At 38.2% G+C, this 17,690-nt stretch overlaps 2 protein-coding genes across 2 annotated transcripts; both read right to left on the bottom strand.

The window, feature by feature from the left end:
* Positions 1-30: 30 nt before the first annotated feature.
* On the bottom strand, positions 31-4,832 carry LOC130160639 (required for drug-induced death protein 1-like). The gene is made up of 2 exons (XM_056363271.1): positions 4,416-4,832; positions 31-1,801 (listed from the first exon to the last, which is right to left on the bottom strand). The coding sequence occupies exons 1-2, from the start codon at positions 4,731-4,733 to the stop codon at positions 1,664-1,666; spliced, it is 456 nt and encodes a 151-aa protein (XP_056219246.1). The 5' UTR covers positions 4,734-4,832; the 3' UTR covers positions 31-1,663.
* Positions 4,833-6,243: 1,411 nt separating this feature from the next.
* si:dkey-119f1.1 (Structural maintenance of chromosomes protein 6-like) lies at positions 6,244-17,480 on the bottom strand. Its single transcript, XM_056404843.1, has 27 exons — positions 17,376-17,480; positions 16,843-16,981; positions 16,503-16,638; positions 15,212-15,317; positions 14,818-14,954; positions 14,423-14,484; positions 14,210-14,290; positions 14,009-14,110; positions 13,706-13,825; positions 13,483-13,581; positions 13,092-13,238; positions 12,738-12,826; positions 12,462-12,626; positions 11,964-12,142; positions 10,929-11,130; positions 10,291-10,405; positions 9,801-9,961; positions 9,394-9,529; positions 9,204-9,284; positions 8,935-9,105; positions 8,480-8,617; positions 8,211-8,356; positions 7,956-8,081; positions 7,714-7,819; positions 7,175-7,327; positions 6,875-6,969; positions 6,244-6,641 (listed from the first exon to the last, which is right to left on the bottom strand). The coding sequence occupies exons 2-27, from the start codon at positions 16,966-16,968 to the stop codon at positions 6,545-6,547; spliced, it is 3,276 nt and encodes a 1,091-aa protein (XP_056260818.1). The 5' UTR covers positions 16,969-16,981; positions 17,376-17,480; the 3' UTR covers positions 6,244-6,544.
* Between the last annotated feature and the right edge of the window lie 210 nt (positions 17,481-17,690).

Below are 17,690 nucleotides of genomic sequence, written 5' to 3' on the forward strand. Positions count from 1 at the left end.
GTCGCAGTCGAAATACGTCAGCAAGGAGACGACTCTTTACATTTTTATTTTCATCACAGAGACAAACGGGTCTTAAACTACAATAACATAGTTAAGTAAAATGCTTATTTAATAATAATTTTACAAAGTCTACTGTTCATTTAAAATCATAAAGAAAGCTTTGAAAAAATTGCTTAGCATTTGACCATTTTTCTTAATGAATATGATATTTTTCAACTAAAATGCACAAATGAACTACATATAATAGGTCTTCTATCTTTTATGTCGTCTTGAAAATAAAACAACATAATAGATTTTTCTTACATTTATAACAATCCCAGGTGTCTGTCTCTAAATATGTCCAAAACATCCTGGACTAAACATAGTAAATGAATAAGTGGGTGATTATTTCCTAATCCAGTCCACAACAATCACACCTGTGATCCAAATTAATTTGAAATCTTTCAAGTATGGACTGATCTTGTCTGTGTGTTTTACATCTTGTTTTTTGTTTGTTTGTTTGTTTTTATAAAGCTACAGTATTCCAAATTAGCTTTGTTCTGCAGCACATTTTACATTATACTCCAAATTAGCATTAGCAATTATCATCACATGCAAAACTCAACAAGCTCTCAGATGTACAAAATCACTCAGTTTTGGAACCTCACTATTATTCATATTCTGAACAGAGAACCCTCTTAAACTTGCAGTCCACAGTAATTTAGCCATAATCATCATTATCCAGTCATTTGAAGTCTGTTGTTCATCTCAATGCCTTGTTTTGACAGTTTGAGAATTGAGAAATACTCTTGAGATGAGATCAGTGATTCAGTTGTTCCACTCTGAGAGGAGGGGCAGGGGGTGGCCTGGTTTGTTTCTCACTATGTGCGCCCACATCCTTTCAGCCTTGGTGCTTCACTGATGATCATTTCAGTCTTTTCTGCCTGTAAACCCCTTTAAGCAGTATCTGCCCCGATTCACTTCATCTGCAGCTACAGTAAATACTCCTACATAGTCCTTCCTGTTGTGCTGTAGATGCCACATTAACACATTATCCCTCTGCACACATGCAAACACCAACTAGATACTTAGTAAAAAAATAAAAATAAAAACATTCTCTAAATGAAAAAAGGCACATGCATTTTTCAGTATCTAAGCTAGAGGAGCACAGAGCAATTTTACAGCCTCTGTCTCTAATAATATGATATTAAAAATGCATTCTTTCTGCAAATATGGTTAAAAATTGGGCCATAGTATATATATCATGATTACACATTATGATCATCAACAACTTTAAGATTTCAATATCAACAATTAATAAGATCAGCAATATGTCTTTTATTCATAGAAGACAGTTTAACATATCACAGCAGGAAAAGCACAGGTGTGAAACAGTTTAATAGAAATGAGCCATCCTTAGTGTTATAGGTAACACCTGTCCTTTTCCTACTATGGCAAGTCAAAATGTCTGCAGTGAAAAAGCCCTATTTTGCAAAGAAATACCTTTATAACATATTTGCATACATCAAAATCAACAAATGAGTACATTTTTTGATTACACCTTGTGGAGACATGTAAAAAAAAAAATTTAATTTCAAATACACAAACATAAATATCAAAAGGCTTTGGCCAGTGTTCTTGTTTACACTTGTAAAGAAAGTGGAGGAGATTCATGCAGATCAGCTCAGGTCCTGTTTCTGCCTGGGTGAAAGTCAGGAACAAAAGTAGCTGCCACCGTGATTGGAGTAGAGTAGCCGAGGGCAAAATGGTATAGGCCAAGCATTAGACACTTCCAGGTGGAGCGCAGTGCCTTGCCGACATTCTGAAAGACAACCAAACAGCCTTAGATTAATTATGAATTCTGTAGATTTTAACAGTTATTATTACAAAGCTGTTCAGTCATTCAGCGCAGGATGTAAATTAACATGCTGAGTCACAAAGTGTGTTTTGCACCAGATGTGATCATTTACTTTTCAAAACTCCCACACAATCATGTCATAATCATTTTTATTCATATAATATTCAAGTGATAAAAAATGCTCCAAAGCTTTTCCAATGATTGTAACAGAACTAGGTCAAAGAAATATTTTTTCATGATTTGACAGGACATGATTTGAGATAGAATCAGTTCAAATCAGTTCAAAGTAAAGCCTGCATATTTGATAGTTTTAGAACAATAGCACAGCAGGGGGAGAGGTACAGTCTGTCTTTAAGATGTAAATAAGGAGTCCCGTGAACACTATTGTCTCCTGTGCTCTCGGAACAGGAAAGGGCTGTCCGGCTGAAGCGGATACAGGAAGTCAGGTGTTTTAGAAAAATAAAGCAGAAACAAACCCACTTCCTCAATACAGTATGTAAATATGACTCTGTGCACCACTTGAACTGATTTATTTCAACTGATTACTGAACCAACTATAATGCTAATTTGAAACAGGATACTGTATATAGGCTAAATAGCATAATAAGAGCTTTGAAAAAAAGCTAGTAAGTGGACCTTGAGTTAAAAATATTTTGTAAAAAGTCAAGAATGAACTTTCACACTCAAGTGTCAATAGCAGCCTGTTGCTCTTTTATGATTTGTTTACCTAAAATTCTTCAGCGTGTTTTCACAGATTTATGTAGGCCACGACTGACTGATAAGAATCTGGTAATGTCCAGTATAAACACACGTGGACACTGATAAACGTACTGTAGTAATGTTGTTTGAGGTCACATTCCATGAGCTATTTCCTTATATATCTCACGTGTATATGGGTTATAAAGCAGTTCATCCGGTAAACATGTTGTCAAGGGGACTCACCTGCTCATGATAGTAATTACCCTAAAATGATGATTAACTTTCAGTTGATCACTTTAGATAAAACTTTGTATCTGAAATAATTTCATTATTTTGAATCAGCAGTTTCATTGGCCCAGTAGCTTTGCAGTTTTTCAATAATTAACAGTGTATGCAGTGTATCATTTCAATGAGGCTGATTGATGTCATATTTAAAAAACAAGAAAAAACAACAACTGCAGTACATAGTTCAACTTACCTACAATGGAACTGCAAGAAAAGACACACGTTTAAGTTAAAAACTTTAAAAGTCCCGTCTCGTCAGGATCATATTATCACAAGTCATGTATTGTATTCGAAATATTATATTCACTGAATATTAAACATTTCAAACAAAATCAATGAAATAAACAGTGCAGAGAAAAACCTTGTTTATTTTTTCTACTTTTATATTTAAATACAATCGTACTTCCTTTATCTGTGGATAATATGACTCACCAGTGGAACTGAATATTGTTCCTATACACCCATGTGGATATGCATCAGTTTGGTAGTTGAGTCTAATATCAATATAGTATAATATAAATAGTATAAATATAGTTAACGATTAACAGCAGCAGTTTATGATTTGTTTACCTGACTTTTTACAGCATTTATTCACAAGGAAATCTGATAAACTGATAAAGATTCTGTTAGTGTTCAATATAAACACTTAATGTTGTTTGAGGTCACACAATGAGCCATTTCCTTATCAATCACGTGGGTGTATGGGTTACAACAGAAACTGTGTTGTAAACAGACCACTGATGTTCACAGAGGAATCACCTTATACCCTACAGACTTTACTATATTTAATCTTAATCAATAGAAGAAGTGATCAGGTAAAGCTGGATCACAAACGTACGTCCAGGTACAGTGTAAAGTGATCGGTGCAGAAAAGAGTGAGGACAGTCCAGGAAACTGGAAAGCACCTTTGAGTAGCACTGTCTTGACCTCTGTCTCCTCTGCCATGCACCAGCAGACAGAGACCAGAGATGTGACACATATGAATCGCTGGCTTTAGTCTGGCTGGGTCAACATGAGCCCAGAATTTAGGCCAGCAGTCCAAGATGGTGCTGGGTTGCCAAAAAGAACAAAGCTGTAATATTTGTGATAATTGGGATAGACTGGGATAGAAGCTGATCATGTGTAATTTTAGGTTAATGACTTTTTGGTGATCTTTGAACTCTAAAACTGTTGTGAAAATAAATACATTTGATCAGTAATTACCTCAATAATCAGAAACCTAAGCCTGATTTTTATGGGAATATTGAGATGATTATGTAATTAGAGCACAGAACTCAGAACCAAAACAGTACATGTGTGTGAATCACATTTTTCAGGATAATTTATAGCATGATGGTGACTGACAGTTTTGCAATTTTCCCAGTAATTAAGAATCTATTAAACAATTTGAGGCTGATTAATGCCATATTAAAAACAATTGTGATTCACATTTGAACTTACCCGGGTTGAGGCTATAAAGAAAAGACAAAAGGTCAGGGGATGTTGGATTTTCATAAGTCTACTACCAAACCATCAGAATGCGCACACTGCATTTGCAAGTTCATAGTTATTGGTAATGAACATTTTAAGAAAAATGTGAAAAAGGAACACCAACCTTCTTTACTTTTTTGTATTTTTCTTTCTTCTTTTTCTTCTTCTCTTCCTCTGTCTTGACTTGTGCCTCATCATCCGTCAGTGGCTCATACCTCTCAGACAGAAAGGCAAAGTGTATTTCTCTGTGGCTCTTCTCATTTTGTCTGCTGTTGTCTTTCACTGGCTGGTTGTCTTTGCAGTCAGGGTTCTCCTCACTCTCTGGGGGATCCATACAGTCCACATGTCGCTGATACTTTGTTGCTCCTATACTCAGAGTCTCACCTGACGCTGCTGCTGAATTTCTGTTGAAGAACCTAGATGGAAGAGATTTAGGCTTCATGTTGCCTGCTTGTTGCAGTTCTCAGGGATGTAATGAAAAAATGCCACTTTCCTCAGGAGGCTAGGTATGTTGTCAACAGACATTATGTGCATGAGTGGAAGTGCATTCCAGTGGACCGCCTTGTGTGGGAGATTTGGCACAGAGCCCTTAAAGGTGCAAATCCTTCCTCCTCACTAAACTGACCCTAATAGGTCTCAGGGTTTCAGGTTGAATGTTTTTATGCAGATCTAAATCAAATCAACTTTTATCCTACTATAAATGGAGGAATCTCTTTCTGTTTGTCTATCTATTTTCTCGATCAACGTTCATCCGACTGTCCTCAAACTTTACAGTTGCATCGCTGAGGATCCGAAGAAGTGCAGTGTCAAATGAGAAGTTGTTTGGATGATGCTTTTGAGAAATCTGTGAGTTGAATTAATGCAGGCCAAGCAATCAGCCCCATACCGGCGTGCACATTTTGAATGGGCACTGCACTAGTGTACAGTAAATGTTACACACAATAGTCAGGTCCCCATATGGATATCAAAACAAGTTTTGCTGGCTGTAATTATTCTTAAGTGTAAGTGACAAAGTCCACACTCCTTTCTGTTTCCACAAATAACTTTTCCCTGTTAAGCCTCAGTGTAAGAATAGTAACAAAAATTTCAATGGACATTAAAAGTGTGAAAGCTGGGGTGGAAAATGGATTCTATTTTGGGATATTTTTACTATTGTGATGTAAATAACCAGATGGAAATGGCTGCTTTTATCCAGTGCTATGGATTAAACACCTCTCAATCAACGTGGCTTGTTCTAAGGTGATAATACAAGTAATGATCTCAGTGGTTTATTTGTATAACACCTTAGAGCAATAAAGGAAGCCATCCTTAAGGGGTGTTGTTTTCTTACAATCTTGAAATGCACCTTCTCCCACTTTAGTGTCCTATATCTGGATCTGTCTGCTGTTGGACTGCACCTTTATTGTGAAAAACAAGTAGTGGCATATGATTGGCTAACTTACAATTGAGAGCCATGTTTCTGTGGTCAGCAACACCTTCCAACCAGTGGCATCAAATGACAAAAAAATAACTCAGAATTAGTGTTTTTCTAACAATGTTGTGGAGCAAGCAATGAGAAGGTAAAGGGTTTTTACAGATGGCACAGAATCTCAGCTCGGCTACAGGTCTGCATAGGTATGAATACAGGTATAAATTTTCTCAGCAAAATGTACTAAAGCCATCCAAAAGGCAAACATTTTCTGATGGATTTAATGAACATAACTAGACTAGATAGCTTTGTGTAAGTGATGAATTTAGATTTCTATCTGACCAGTCATCTTTACTGTGTCCTGTGACATTTTGGTCAAAAAGAAAAGAAAAACATGAATTATAGCAATTTTATTTAGAAACACATAATAGAGAATCTAAATTATCATGCACTAAGTCAAAAGTGGAAAAACTCTCCACTACAATCCAGCCTTAGTCCTGAAATATATTTCCATGCATAAAAAAAACTCACAACACTGCATGTGTCTACTAACTTGTTTGGTTTAATGAATAACACTTAACCAACATAACAGTTTTCATTTAAGCCATTTAAGTTATTTTGACAAAGGCTATAAAAATGCTTTCCCCCCTGTACAAACCCCTCAATCTAATTCAATTACATCTTACAAAACATTTAAAACGCTACCCTTGAAACACAACTTGAACAGTTACACAGAAGTAAACTCTCTCCCGACTCCAGCCTGTCCTGGTATCACACTTATGGAGGGTCTTAGCACCTGCTGGTGGTCTCATCACCTCATTTAATGTTAAATTCAGCTAGCAATACTACTGGTCCTCGTCTTGACCTCTTTGTGTGTTGTTTTGGCCCCGGTCAGGATCTTTCAGTCGCAGGATGCGGATGATTTCGCTGATGGGAAGATTACTGAGAAACAGGAGAAAAACAACAAAGTTAACAATATGGTTGTATATTTGAGGTTAAGAGGAAACCATGCAGTGGACTAAAAATCACATTTATTAATCCTGAATAGATTAGTTTAGCATAACTCATTTACTAATTTAATATACAGTCACTAAGTCAATAAATCACTATCTGGGTGGTCAAACGGCTTTAATATACAAATATATAAACAAACTGATGCATCATCGGTTACACACATGGTCTGTGGGGTGAGGAAAATGAATTGTCTGTAGCGCTGACCAGCAGCCACCTTCAGCATCATGTCCATTGAAATCCTTCTGTTCACCATGTCCTAATTGAACAAAACAAAACCCAAGGTTCATGTTATATTTTGATAAGTGAGGCTGAACACAGTGAGAGGACAGTTCTTCAATTGTCAAGGACCTTGCATATGAACTTTCTCCTAACTTCCCCTTTAGAGATGATTTCACTCCACAGTTTAAGCATTTCATATCCAGACAGACTTCACAATACCAATAAGAACAGTCTCTGATTACCATGTAAACATCAAACTCGTCGAGGCAGCGGAAAGGCGCCTCTGTGATGGCCCAAAGAGAGAGCACAAAGCAAACAGTGGAGAAGGAGCGCTCGCCTCCGGACAGAGTGCGCATGTCGCTCAAGTGAGCCTTGTTTCCTTGGCCTGGCTGCACCTACACAGCAATGGATGAGAAGTCAATGTTGTACAAGAAAGCTTTGTTGTCAGCATTTCACTTGACACCACCTGGTAAAAAGCTGTAGCTGTCATGTCTCATTTTATTATGAGTAGCAATAATTAATGAAAAAATTCAGTGTGCTGTAATTTAGACTTTAACTTTGCTGCTATATCATTTATTCGGTTTTCTAATAGCTGCCTCTCACAGTCCGGGTTACAAGTTCATTTGAACTGAACCCAGGAATGTGCATTCTGAAAACAGAACTCATGTGACCTACAGTTCACTGGCGTTACACAATCCACCAAAAAAAAACTTTTTTCATTTTTAGAGGGAAAATGAGGCTTAATGTGTTGTCCAACTGATGAAGCACATGTTCCTCTTACTGTGATGGAGAGGGTTTCATTCTTGTGGTCAAAGGTCATACTTCCAGTGTAGCCTCTCTGGGCCAGCATGCTGTCAAAGTAGTATTTACACCGGGCCGAGAGGAACCTAAGACAGTGAGAGATGCAGAGAAAAGGGATCAAATGGACGAGAAGGGAAGGGAGGGCAGAACAGAAAAAAGAATAAACAAGGGGTTGAAATAATAATAATAGCAAAGGGTTCATTTTTTGATTCGACAACTTGCCTCCTGAGCTCAGCGTAAACCTGGAGTCTGTGGTTCATAACACTGTCGAGGCTTTTGATGAAGGTGTTGAGGTTCTTCATTTGCTGTGCAAGGTTTTTGTAGTTCTCCAGAGCTTCATGGTACTGCCTAGAAGGGGGGTGGGGTGGGGTATCATCGTAGTGTCAATGAAGGGAAAACTTAGCTGCACTTCGATTATGACGCTACATGGTCATGGTTATTTTACTATCATTTATCACAGGGGTTGAGGTAACATACCTCACAACCTCCTCGCGGTCCCCCTGTTGTTCCCGCTGGGTAGAGATCTTAACTTTGAGACGGTTGATTTCACTATCGAGACTCCTGGCTGTCCGACGCACTTCTACGCGCTCAGGACAGATCTCCGTAGCCTTGGACACAGACGTCTGAACCCGAGAGCAAAGCAAACCATCAATTTCTGACACAAAACTACAAGGTGCAAAATCTACGGCATTAATAAATTGATGGCTCCTGTCTCATGTCACCCCACACATCAACGTAAGGCATACCTGAAGTTCCTTATCCTTGCTGTCAAGGTTGGCGTTGAGGGTCTGGATGTTGCGAAGATGGGTGCTGCGCTTCTCGTCATAGTGTTTCTTGTGATGCTTGCACTTCATCACCTCCTGGTCAGCCTTACTCAGCTCCTCCTTTAGTAGGACAAGCAAAACAACAAATCACCACATATGCTACACCCATTAACGTGGGCATGATGAGACTGTGGTGAGAATAATCACCAAATGACTGGGCTACAGCAACTTTTTAAATTATTTTTACAAGTTGATGAAGTTTTAAATTATTTGAATTTATTTTTAAGTTGATAAAGTCTGGTCACATGCTCCAAGACTCCGATTTTAACTTTCTAACTCTTGTTCCTCCTCTAACTCCCTTCTAATTCCATAATGAGCACAATAAGACAACGGTGCTAATCTGAGTATTTCTTTAGATTGATCAGGTATTACATTACCTTGATCGAGTCAGCTTCCTCAGCGACAGTGTTGATCTGCTCTTTGTGCTGCTTGTACTCCCGCTCTGCTTTATCATATGAGGCCTTAAGGTCGGCCATCTGAAGTCGTGCCTCGTCGCACTCAGTACGCTTGGACGAAATCTTGGAAACAATCTCTTGAAGATCCTCCTCCTGTAGTAGAGTGGTAACAAATCACAATTATTCAGTTTTTTTTTTTTTTTAAATAACATTTGAATGCATTGTACTGAATTGATGTGTTCTGCACAAACCAGGGGCTTGAGGTCCTCTGACTGAGGCTCTTCCACATTCTGCAGGTCTGTCAGCTCCAGCTGTAGTTTCGTGGCCTTATCCTAAATCAATTACACAAACTTCATTGGCGAATTCACTGTGTCAAGATTTCATAATATCCCGGGTTCAGAGAGAGATGAATACTGATATGTAAGAGGTAAAAATCTTTACTTTGGTAGTCTTCTGCTCTATGTGAGCTCTTCTCAGCAGCCCTTCATTCTGTTTGATGTCTTCATCTAATTTTCTCATCTGTTGATCGAAGCGGTTTGCCTGAGCTTTCTGGTTCTCCATCTCCCTATGCAAATGCCTGAGAGGACAGAGAGTGAACAAGAGAGGGGATAACAGACGGAGTGAAGGAGATAGAGAAGGTAGTAGGACAGAAGACAAGAGCACAGGTTTATACAACCACTCACTGTTGCAATATATATTCATTTTTTAACTGTTTTATTGTTTCAAGATATACTCAGGATTGCTTGTATCAAACATGGTACCACCACAATGTCAGCAGCGGGTGCCCCTGGTGGCCAGAGGTACCCAGGAGTGAAGTAATAAAGTCTTAACTTCAAACAGATACACACCTAATCTCCTCCTCAACATCTCCCGTGAGGTAGTTGGCTCTGGTCTGCTCAGCAGTGTAATTACGGTTATTGAAGATCTGGTCTCCCTCCTTAGAGAAGGCCTGGACACAGTTCTGAGGAGGGTTCCTGCCCTGCATCACTCTCCGAGCTTCTGTGCGATTCTACACATACACGCGCAACAAAAACAAAATCCCTGTTAATACACCACACCTAGAGAACACTAAAAACAAAAGCTGTGGTTAAACATGTCTCTTAAATGCAACATCTGCTATCATAAGTGTTAAATGTGAGGACTGGGTTTTAAGAGATATGATTAAATGGATCACATGATCAGATCATGGATGAATTTACACCTATAAAAACAAGTAAACCGGTTCATTTTCATATTCAAAAGACTTGTCCTTGCCGAGCGTTCACATCTGCTTAAAATACATGGCTACATAGCTTATGATGTTACTGGGATTTTTCTTGTGAAGAACCTGCTTGTTACCTTAATGAGTAGAATGCTCTCTATACCCCTTTGATCAATCAAGCAGTTGGCCACAACTGGGTCCTCAATCTCTAGAGCTTGAAGCACGGAGGGGTATTCAGGGTGATTCACGGCCCTGACAGACAAAACAGACCAAAGTCACTTTATTGTAACTCTTCCGATATACTTGCACTGTTAAAGTGATATTTAACAAAATATGTATATGTATCACAGACTTAATCTCACCTGCGGTCATCCTGAATTAATATGTACACTCAGTACAGTAGTACAGTACGGTAACAATGCATCACAGCAGAATAAAAGCATCAAAAACATCCTGACATTTCTCAAACCAGCATGATAAATTTCTGTATTGTAATGTGAGTTCCAAACTGTCATAGCTGCCATAGCAACAAACATGGCTGAATATAATGCTCTGCCATTCGGTCTTTCATTTATAGGCCTGTCATAGTCATCAGGAAGCTGTGTAAACTTTGTAATAGTGAAAACACCTTATCACTGGTGTAATTACTTGACCAATGTTATCATTCTCTGTGGAGGAAACCCTAAAGCCTCATGCTTTCTTTCCAGTCAATGTACTGCTAAACTTTAAACAAGCTTTTAATAAATGTCTCTGTGAATAATGTACATGTCCTCACTTTTTTCTTGTATCATGGATTTTTGGGAGGAACTGGCTGGTAATAATGGTAGGTCTGCGGCCTCCGGGGAACACTCTGGCCATGAGGCCCTGCAGCACCCTCTCATCCTCGTGGTTGTCACAGGTGAAGGCCTGCAGCTGACCTTTAAGACAAACTTCTATAGCCAGGGCCAGCTCTGGGTCCTTTGGGCTAATAAGGTAACCTGTAAAAGGAAAGGAAATATAAAAAGAAACGACAAAGTTAAAAGTGTATTTTTGTCACTTTCAGAAGGACAAAATGACATCTTCTGGATCTCTAAACCTGAGTTAAACAAGGGTCTAACATTGCTCAGCTTCCCACTGAAGCAAGAAAACATCTCCCTCTTTTTTTAATATTCCTATCACTTTATAGCAGACACGGCTCTCACAGTCATTTATTTATGCTTAATTATTTACCAAGAAGTCATAAAACAGCAGAGTAAAATAGTAAACATGGAATACACAGAAGACAGAGTCACAGCCATAAATTCTGCTCTTCTCAGTCTTTCAGATTCCCACTGAAGGATATTAAGGGGAATATGTTCTACAATATTCTATTTAGATAACTTTGCCTGCACTGCTAGACAAAAATATGTAACCATAGCTGTTTCATTACTCTGTTTGGCGTTCCTCCTTTTTGAAAACCAGAATACAAATAAACTTGACAGTGGCTGTATAAACCAGAATATCCCTTGTTGTGTTTACTTAGAGACAGATCTCTCCTGCCACCATAAATGTCCAAACAAGAATTTGAACTTGCACCGCTTGCTCTGTGATTAGATATTTAAAACAGGCACTGTCTGTCATTTTCAACATTCATTAATCAGGCTTTGCTCTCTGCCGGTGACAAAGAAAAATTAATTACTGAGCAAGTTTTGTGAGGCTTGGTCTCATTTTAAATATCTATAAATAAAGCGAGTACATATTCTTACTAGTGTTACTGTAAAAATGTGCTGCCCCATTTGTGTGATATTATAGTCGTTATTCAAAGGGTTTGCAAGTGGACACCGATTCTCACCCAGAGGTCCTCGGGGTTTGTGCTTGAACTGGCCTCTTTTGTGAGCTTCCTGGATGGCAGTGAGGAGTGCTGGCATGTGTTCTCCAAAACGCCGCAGCCGATTGGAGCGACTGCTCTCCATAGTCTGCAAGTTCCTTCTGTTGCCTTCGATGGACCTCCGGAGCACTTCCTGCTCTCTCCTGAAGACAGAAGGAGGTAGGCTTTATTATGTTAGAAGATAATCATATTTTAATGATTGCCCTTTTTGCTATTTTTAATTTGGACTGCTGAGAAGATTCTTTAGGGAATTGCTGCCTACCTGGACTACAAGACAGGAGAATCCCAAATTCAGTTTTATTTGCATATAAACTCACTGGTAGAATTAATTAGAAGAGTTGACGGAACAGAAGGACTGAGGGATGGATTCACATAAAAGTGTTTTGTGATTGTAATTTTCTTGCCTCAGTTTCTGATTTGTACACGATTAACTGTTTTTGTGTCCAATTTCTATTTCCTTACCTCATCTTTCCTTGTTCTTCCTTGGCACGGCTACAAGCGTTGTGATACTGGTCAATCTGCTGGCCCAGAGTTGAAATCTGGTGCATCATGTTCTCCAGCTCGGCCTGGATCTGCTCCATACGCTCCGTCCTGGCCTGACTCTCTGCTCCTGTTGTCTGACTGATGCTAGAGAGATTTAAATAAAAATGCGACAACAAATATTAGAAGAAGGAAAAGCACAGAATTAAAACATATATCAGCTTGCATGCAACACATGAAAACAGGATGAAGTCGTACCTAAGCTTGAGATCATTTATCCTAGAGGACAACTGAACCTTGTCCTTTTCCAGGTCTCTAAGGTTAGCTTTGCATCGGTGGACAGTGACCTAGAGTGCACACATAAATGAAGAACAGAAACAATGACAGAGTTGCAAACCAAGTGTCACTATGATAACAATAAAAGTTAAAAAGTTAGACAGAGACAGATTTTTCTTTTGTAGACACCGTCGCTCAAAAATATCAGGTTTATCTGGATTACATTACTCAACTGTAGTTGTTAGCAACTGGAACTGCAAACTGATGTGGCTGATAACAAGAAGTGAGGCAGTGCAAGAGATAAGTATCATTACAGACTAATCATAAGAACCTGACCTCACTGGTCTTGAAAAGAGTATTGCGTCTCTGGGCCTCAGCCTTGAGTTCAGCACATTTGGGCTGGAGCTCCTGGACTTGCTGGGTGATCCCCTCCAACTGTTCCTGGATCTGCTTGTACTTCTTCTCAGCCTCCTCCACCTTGTTCTGCGTGATAACATAAAAACAGTGAAGTAGGGGGTTAAAGGCTATACATGCGCCAATTATGGTGAGAGCTATCAAACAAAAGTAGAAGTTCTTTATTTACTAGTAATTGTAGGTTATACTAAAAATGCACACTTAATGATTCTGGTGTTATCTTTAAAAATTGAAAAATATTTGTGATGATGAGAATCAATCATATGCTGCCTGAACCCTTGATTTTATGGTGAATACTAAAGAAGTGTTACACCTTCCATTCGTCCACCTTCTCATCATATTTCTCAGTGGACTGTCTGTCTGACCGCAGCTTCTCCTTCATCGGCTCCAACTCCTTCTCCATCTCTGTCACCTGTACAATTTTACACAGGCACTCGCAGTCATTAATATTTAGATAAATCATCTTTTAAATAATTTTTGCACTAATCCAACATCACTGAGACAGAGAAAAAAAAAAAAAGACAAAATGATCTTACTAAAGCCCAGGCCATCTGCTTCTGCAACTCCTCCAGTTTGGTATGCATTTCATCAAGTGATGATAGGTTCTTGTAACGGTCCTCTTTCTCCAGGTATTTCCGCTTCAAGTCTTTCAAGCACTGTAACAGTCACAAAAACATACATGGTCAAATAAAACTAGCTAGGTTGTCTAGCTAAACTACTGAATTAATAATTAAAAAATACAAATTCTATCCACAATGATGCCTAAGCATGTATTTATTTAACTCTTAAACTTATAGTATTAATATAGTTAAAGTGAAAATGTTAGGCAGACTAATTACTTCACTATGTTGCTCCACTTTATCCTCTGTGACATGCTTGGTGGTTTTGATGTAGACGAAGTCCTCTCTCATCTGGTCCAGTTGTGTAGCTTTCATGAAAAACTGAGCAGAAGGAATGAAATTTAAAAAAAAAAAAAAAAAGTTCACAAGAACAACAGATTTTCACTTAAAAATGTAGTCGTATGTAATTACTAGACAAACCTTATACTTGTCCCCCTCTCCTTTAGAGTGCAGGAAGTATTTGCTCATCTCTTGAGTCAGAACTGACACAGGATTATTGACCTTTGGATGAAAACAATTTAACAATGACTCCTTCTCACCAACACAGAAACACAGGTTTATTCCACACGGTTTCATTTTGTCATAGTAAAGTTTAAACAACATTGTACTGAACAAGACTTGCATTGCTCATACCTGAATATTAAAATTATCCAGGATGGACAGGAGCTCTTCCTTTTTGGTTGAAACAATTTGACCTACAAGAGGAGAAAAAAAAAGCTTATGAATCCTTAACACTTTATGAGAATTATTCAGCGAGCGAATGGAAGTGTTAAAGTTGCACAATAATATTGCAAACTTTGTCTTGTCCTTTTATTCCTTTCATACTCTTACTCTTCAGCAGTGTTTTGTAATTGTGAAATAAATTAAATAAATGAAAATCAATCAAAAAAAAAAAATTTTGTTGTTTGTTAAAGATGTTCAAACTTAAATTTACTTGGTGGAAATATGAAACTGTATTTTGTTGTACCAAGTTACAGCAGTGTTCTCTTCACAAAATACTGTAAATGAGAAATCCATCCATCCTTTACCTGATTTGCTCCTCAGTTTATAGGTTCTCAACCCTTCACGTGTTATTCTCAGATCTACAATGATGGCTGCACCATACACCTCAGATTTGTAAGCATCCCGTCCTTTGTTACGCAGGGTAATCGATACATCAGCCGAGCTGCGGAAACACAGGTGACACAGTGACATACTTTAAATCTGTTGAGCATTAATACACATCATACAATTTCACATTTATGATGGGATATGAGAGTCCTACTCTCTCTAAAGACAACAGATGCAGTCAATTTTATAGTGCCTTCTTTTCCTAAGAATAGTCAGTGTGCTGCGCCCAACATTGTAAACAAGGAAGTTTGAGCGGAAAGAACCACAAGGACATATTCGCAGAATTTTTGCCATAACTGACACAAGGTTTACCTTTCACCTTCTTTCACAAAACCCTTGAGGGATGATCCTCTGTTTGTGGCCTGTGCATTCCCACCTAAAGCAACTATGAGAGCAGTCAGGACGGCACTCTTTCCACCTGTCACACGAGCAGTTTGAGAAAAAAAAAAAAAAAAATGTAAACAGTGCAATAAACAGAAGAATTAAATGGAAGATAAGACAGACACAAAACAGAAGGTATCAAAGCAAAATGGTTAATCTATAGTAAAAAATCCTATCATAAATTTACATAAATACATGATTTAGGTTTAAGCTGACATGATCATTCAAAATAAATGCACTTGCACAACTTAAAACTGCAGACACAAGAGGTCAAGCACAGATCACATCAATTAATAATGGCTATTTACAGATACACTTGTGAATTTAATGGCCACAGAGCAGCACATTTAAACAAATATGAATGAAGAAAGAAAACATTTAACAATCAAGAATCACAAAACAAAACCAAAACCAATATTTCATTCTTCATTTTTGTTCACTGTGGAATTAATGAGACGAAACTCACACTGTGGGTAATAACTAATTAGTTAATTCTATCAGTGCTCATCTCTCAGAATCTCGGTAACATGGGTCTGAGATAAATGTGAAACTACTACAAATTTTTTTGTGAGGAGAGATCGTTTCTTCTTCCTGGTATATAGAAAAAATATTTTTCTGTACAAGCACTTTATCAGTTCCATCAGCCAATGTAGTGGGTGAAATACAAACTTCCATATGATGATGGCTGTCAGCTCCTTACATGTTCATTTAGCCTGTACAGCATTTGTATTGAGAGCTAAAGGTGAGCTTGTTGCATTGAAAATACAGCTATGGTCCTAATTTTATCCACAAAAGATCTTTCTCTCATGAATTTCAAAGCAAGAGATTTCACTTAAATTGGTATGTGACAGCTATACATCAGCACTGGTCTGACCTTTATCTGACATATAGTCATAGCATAACAAGACAAAGACCTGCCAGGACACAGTGTCTAAAAAATGACTGAGTTTCAGTTTGGAAAAAACATTTAACACTAGTTTAGCCCCTTTATAGACAGTTGAGCCTGAAAACTGGTCTGGGAAAAGAGGTATGATCATTTCAACCTCCTACATAACAAGTTAGGTTATATTTGAGCATCAATTGCCATTGTAACAGACAATTCTGCAAAACCTAGTTTCTGGGGTGGCAAACAAGGATTTCTCTTATTTTCAGTTCAAAACATCTAGATACTTTGTCAATCCTCTTTACTGGAATACCACACTTGTTAAATTGTTTCACTTACTTCCATTGTTGCCGACGACGAAGTTGACATTGGAACCAAAAGTGAACGGGCCGAGGAGTGAGTGGCACATGAAGTTTTTCAACGTGATGCTCTCCACAATCCCTGCATCACTCACCACCTCACCAGCACTTTGCAACTAAACACAAGTTATTGCTGTCACTTCACTCCCATGCATGCAACATATAGAGTATGATACAAATGTAATAAAGCTACACTGTTCTTATTTTTTTCTCATGAAATAAGGAAAAGAAGAAAAAGTGGGAAAAAAAATTATAAAACGTCTTTATAGAGAAGAAAACCTGCATGCTTACAGCATGACAGTGAGTGAACATACATGTACCTGTTTCATTAGAGGATCATCCTGGTCACCATTAGCGGCATCTTTATCCTCCTCTTCCTCCGCTTGCTCAGGTCTGACCCGTTTGTTGGGGTTCTCACTGACAGATCTGCTTTTCCTTTTAGACATCTTCGCCAACCCACTTTTCGGGGGAAAGGAAAGTGAAAGAAAACACAGATTATATAACTAGCATAGACTCATGTTAGTTGATAGTTCAACTTCAAAAGGCGAGTCTCATTCTCCGTGTAAGACACTATAGTCACATTTTTTGGCTTTGTTAACCGGCGTAACGTCTTTCGGGAACCTTAATGTGATTGAGACTAGTAGTAGTAGTGGCTGCAAGTTAAGTTTAAGAAAACATTAACAATAGTAGGTTAGCTACGTTGCAGAACTAGCTTAGCAGGCTAACTAACGCAACACGCTAAACAGAAAGTTACTATGTAGCCAGAGAGCAGCTGAGTATTTTGTGGCAGGTTTTGCGACGTTTTAAGAAACTGAGAGGAGTGATATCATATGGTTAGGGTGTCACTACTTACCTTCTTTACAGCAGTCAGGCACAACAGCTGACGATGGGAAGGACCACTGGATTTTTCATCGAATTCGCGCTCACTATTCTCCTGGAAATCTCGCGCGAATAAACGAGATGAATGTTTTACTTAATTATTTATTTAAAAGTTAGACTTTTTATATATGTAATAAACAGTAATGAAGGTAATCACTGTTTGTCTAATATATATATGAAAATTAATCAAAATGAAATAACCAATCGATCTTAGCCGTTTCATGTGTACTTTTGAACGCTTGCTAATAACTGAACTGTGAAATGTGTGGACCCTCCAACCTTTAGGAAA

This window comes from Seriola aureovittata, chromosome 19 (genome assembly GCF_021018895.1).
Source record: "Seriola aureovittata isolate HTS-2021-v1 ecotype China chromosome 19, ASM2101889v1, whole genome shotgun sequence".
NCBI classification, from domain to species: Eukaryota; Metazoa; Chordata; class Actinopteri; order Carangiformes; family Carangidae; genus Seriola; species Seriola aureovittata.

Excerpts from the sequence above, each read along its gene's own strand:
- si:dkey-119f1.1 (XM_056404843.1), bottom strand. The coding sequence starts at position 16,968 with ATGTCTAAAAGGAAAAGCAGATCTGTCAGTGAGAACCCCAACAAACGG. Across the intron at positions 14,485-14,817 it reads TAAACTGAGGAGCAAATCAG|GTCAAATTGTTTCAACCAAA; the intron begins GTAAAGGATGGA and ends CTCCTCTTGTAG. Across the intron at positions 10,406-10,928 it reads ATCCATGATACAAGAAAAAA|GGCCGTGAATCACCCTGAAT; the intron begins GTGAGGACATGT and ends TTTGTCTGTCAG.
- LOC130160639 (XM_056363271.1), bottom strand. The coding sequence starts at position 4,733 with ATGAAGCCTAAATCTCTTCCATCTAGGTTCTTCAACAGAAATTCAGCA. Across the intron at positions 1,802-4,415 it reads AATACAAAAAAGTAAAGAAG|AATGTCGGCAAGGCACTGCG; the intron begins GTTGGTGTTCCT and ends GTTGTCTTTCAG.